The sequence below is a fragment of the Nestor notabilis genome, unplaced genomic scaffold, assembly GCF_000696875.1.
Source record: "Nestor notabilis isolate BGI_N333 unplaced genomic scaffold, ASM69687v1 scaffold24703, whole genome shotgun sequence".
Lineage (NCBI taxonomy): Eukaryota > Metazoa > Chordata > Aves > Psittaciformes > Psittacidae > Nestor > Nestor notabilis.
The window spans coordinates 5736-8773 of NW_009922703.1; the positions used below are offsets into that span (position 1 = coordinate 5736).

General features: G+C 58.4%; 1 protein-coding gene across 1 annotated transcript in view; it reads right to left on the reverse strand.

Annotated features, from left to right (window-relative positions):
- Positions 1-1162, reverse strand: part of LOC104403576 (phosphatidate phosphatase LPIN3-like) — a 6819-nt gene extending 5657 nt beyond the window's left edge. Inside the window, 2 exon segments of the mRNA XM_010011764.1 lie at positions 638-733; positions 971-1162. Coding sequence (XP_010010066.1) covers positions 638-733; positions 971-1162 — 288 coding nt within the window.
- Positions 1163-3038: the final 1876 nt, after the last annotated feature.

The following is a 3038-nucleotide window of genomic DNA, read 5'->3' on the forward strand; positions in this document are numbered from 1 at the left end:
GGGGGAAAACGGGGACGGCACAACACGGGTGACCCACAAAAGAAACCAAGCCACAGACACCTTGGGGTATCCAGCCACATGCTAAAGACATCTTTAACGTGGGCAAGGAGAGGCAGGCAGGAGATGGCACCACAAGACCAGAATTACAAAGACTGCAGATGAGACTCAGCTCTAGAGCCCTCTCCCTGCTCTCAAACCCAGCCCAAGCTAGCAGCGACCACAAGTCAGACTGGGAGGGAGCTGCCAAGAGTTCTGGAAGCCACAGTTAGTCTCATCCTGCTTCCCAGTGGAGTGGGCAGCCTGCCACAGCCTCTGGCTGTCTCCCATCCCTGTCACAAGATCCCCAAGAGGCCGAGATCCGAGCTGTGTGCCCAGCTGGCCAGCAGCCATGCCCATTGATGGAGGCCAGGCTGGGATTCAGATACTCAATCTCTCGGTATGCTCCACCGCTCACATCCTCCACACTGCTTGCAAGGTCCTTTAAGTAGGAACCTTTCTGGACACACAGAGCATCAGAGGGGATAATGGAGTTACCCTGGGGAAGAGGAGCAATCCAAACCTGGTCCTTCCACCTCAACCCTGCACTTCCAGGTGGTCAGAGCAGGACACAGACCAGCAGCAGCTCTTCATCACCAACCTCATTCTCCTCCAACTCCTGGACAAAGAAGGCCTCTCCATTGTCACCCAGCTTCATGTGCAGGTCCACAGGCTCCCCGTTGATTTCAATGTCAACCTAGCAAGGCGCAGAAGCAGCCTGTCCATCACCCATCAGTGATGGAAGGCATTTCCCAAGGGAGTAGACGGGTTGGGATTGCTCGTGGGGCTGACAGCCACCCAGAATCCCCTCCAAGCATTGCCAAGCACCCCTTTCAGCAGGGCTTCCATTCCCCTCGATCCCATAGCCCACATAACCTATGGGTTATGGGAGATCCTGGGTGTGGAGCCCCGTCCCGGGGCAGGCACCACTCACCACCTTCTCCCTGGAGCGCAGCACTCCCAGCTTCCCGAAGCGCACATGGAATGGGGAGCACTGGAAGGAGTTATCAGGCTGCCTCACCACCACCACGTCGATGCAGCCCGTCAGCGTGGCGGGGTTCAGGCCCTGGTACAGCTCCTTCACCGTGACAAAGACCGTCTCAGCAAGCTGCCCCACGTAGTTCATGGTTTGAGACTGCAACGAGAGACAGGAACAGACTCGGATGGGGAAGAGGGCTCCAGCTGCTCACTGCAAGGTGAGGTCATGAGGAGAAGTCATCCCGTAGCTGCAGACACAGCCCCACCACGGGGACAGGCGAGTTTCCCCAAGGAAACCGAGGCAAACACATGAAGATCCTTGCAGAAGATCACCAGCGAACAGGAGAGAAGCCAGAGCACTAGTTACTACCTCCAGCTTGGAGGAGACATGCCTTTGGCAGTGGGATGCACCATCACAGTTGTCCCTTGGGAGGGCAGACACCACCTCACAGCAACACGGTGTAATCAAGCTGTCAACATCCAGCTCAGACAAGAATTTGGTGGGCAGGAGACTTCCTGCCCTGCACTGTCCATAAAGAAAAACAACAAAGAGCCACCGAAGCCCAGAATCCTCCATAACTCAGTGCAGAGGTGGGAAGCCCAAGGAGCTGCTGCATTCACCACATACTCACTTTGAACAAAGTCCAAACCTAACATGTCCCACTCAGAGGGGAAGGCATCACTGAATCTGGTCCAGTCCCTGGGCTGGAGGAGGCCCTTGTGCCATTAGCTCAGCACTTGGGGTCAGCAGGACAACAATCTTGATGTCAGCACATCACACCAGAGGCTGGGAACCACATGGCTTCCCGAGCTGCCAGCTCTGGAGCCCACCTTGCCCCAGGGAGAGGATGAGGACACAGGATGAGCACTTCAGAAAGACCATGGATGAGCTAAAGGAAGCCTCTCATGCCAGCAGCACAGTCAGCCAATGGCACAGTGTCCGGGGGGGCTCTCAGCACAGCCCCTGGTGCACACCCAGCCCACGGGGTGGCTGGTGAGAGCTGGTTCCTTACCCAAAGGGATGAGGACAAGCCCTCTGCAGGCACCCAGCTTCTCTGATCTGCTTTGCACAAGCTCAGCCTCATCCTGTTCCCAGCCATCCCTCCTGGAAGGTGGTTTGCACGTCCCTGCTCCATGTCCTGGCCCCCACCTCTCCCTGACAGACGGGAATAGCTCAGAGCCCCGAGGCTCCCTAGGGCGGGATGGGGGGAAGCACGAGCCTGTTCCCGAAGCTTCAGCAGCTCTGCTGTGAGCGGGGCCAGTGTCAGAGCCACTCACCAACCTGCTGAGCCCAGCTTTCCCGGGACAGGCAGCATTCCAGCGGCAGGGCCTGGAGCACGCAGCACAGAGCTCCTCGCTGCAGGGAGAGGGGCAACAGTCGGGCTGGCCCCAGTGCTCCCAAAGCAGCGCTGGGGGGCTCCCAGCTGGGATGGGCATTGACACAGACCTGCGCTACGGGGAATCACGGGCAGATAAACTTGCACAGCCTGTGGTGTTTGGGGAGGGGGCTTGGAAAGAGCCCCCAGGAACAGCCCTACGCTGAGACGCGCCTTCATGGTGACGTGGAGCGCACTGCAGCCACCCAGCCTCATGGCAGGGCTCCATCCCCTCTGCAGGGCCAGCATCCCCACGTGGACTTCGTGCCCCCTGGCTTCAGAGAGCAGCAGGCCCATCCCCACACCTCTGCCTGCACACTGCTGGGGCTGTGCTCAGCCCCAGAGCTCGGGGCAGGGAGACAGGATGGCTCTGGTATAGCTTTTGGCTTACTGAGTTTAACTCCCTGTGGGCTTCACCCAGGACTGCTGGAGGAACAGAGAGAAGAGGCTCAGACTCTGCAGCCCTCAGCCCCACCATGGATGGAGCAGGTCTGTCAGGGACACAAGGAGCAAGTTACACTCTGAAAGGACATCAATAGGTGGACGGGGTAGGAGAAAGGGTTTTCAGGCCACCTCGAGGACACCAACCCACATTCAACGAATAAACCCTACAGAGGAACGGGGCGTCCCCTCCCTCAACCCCAGGAT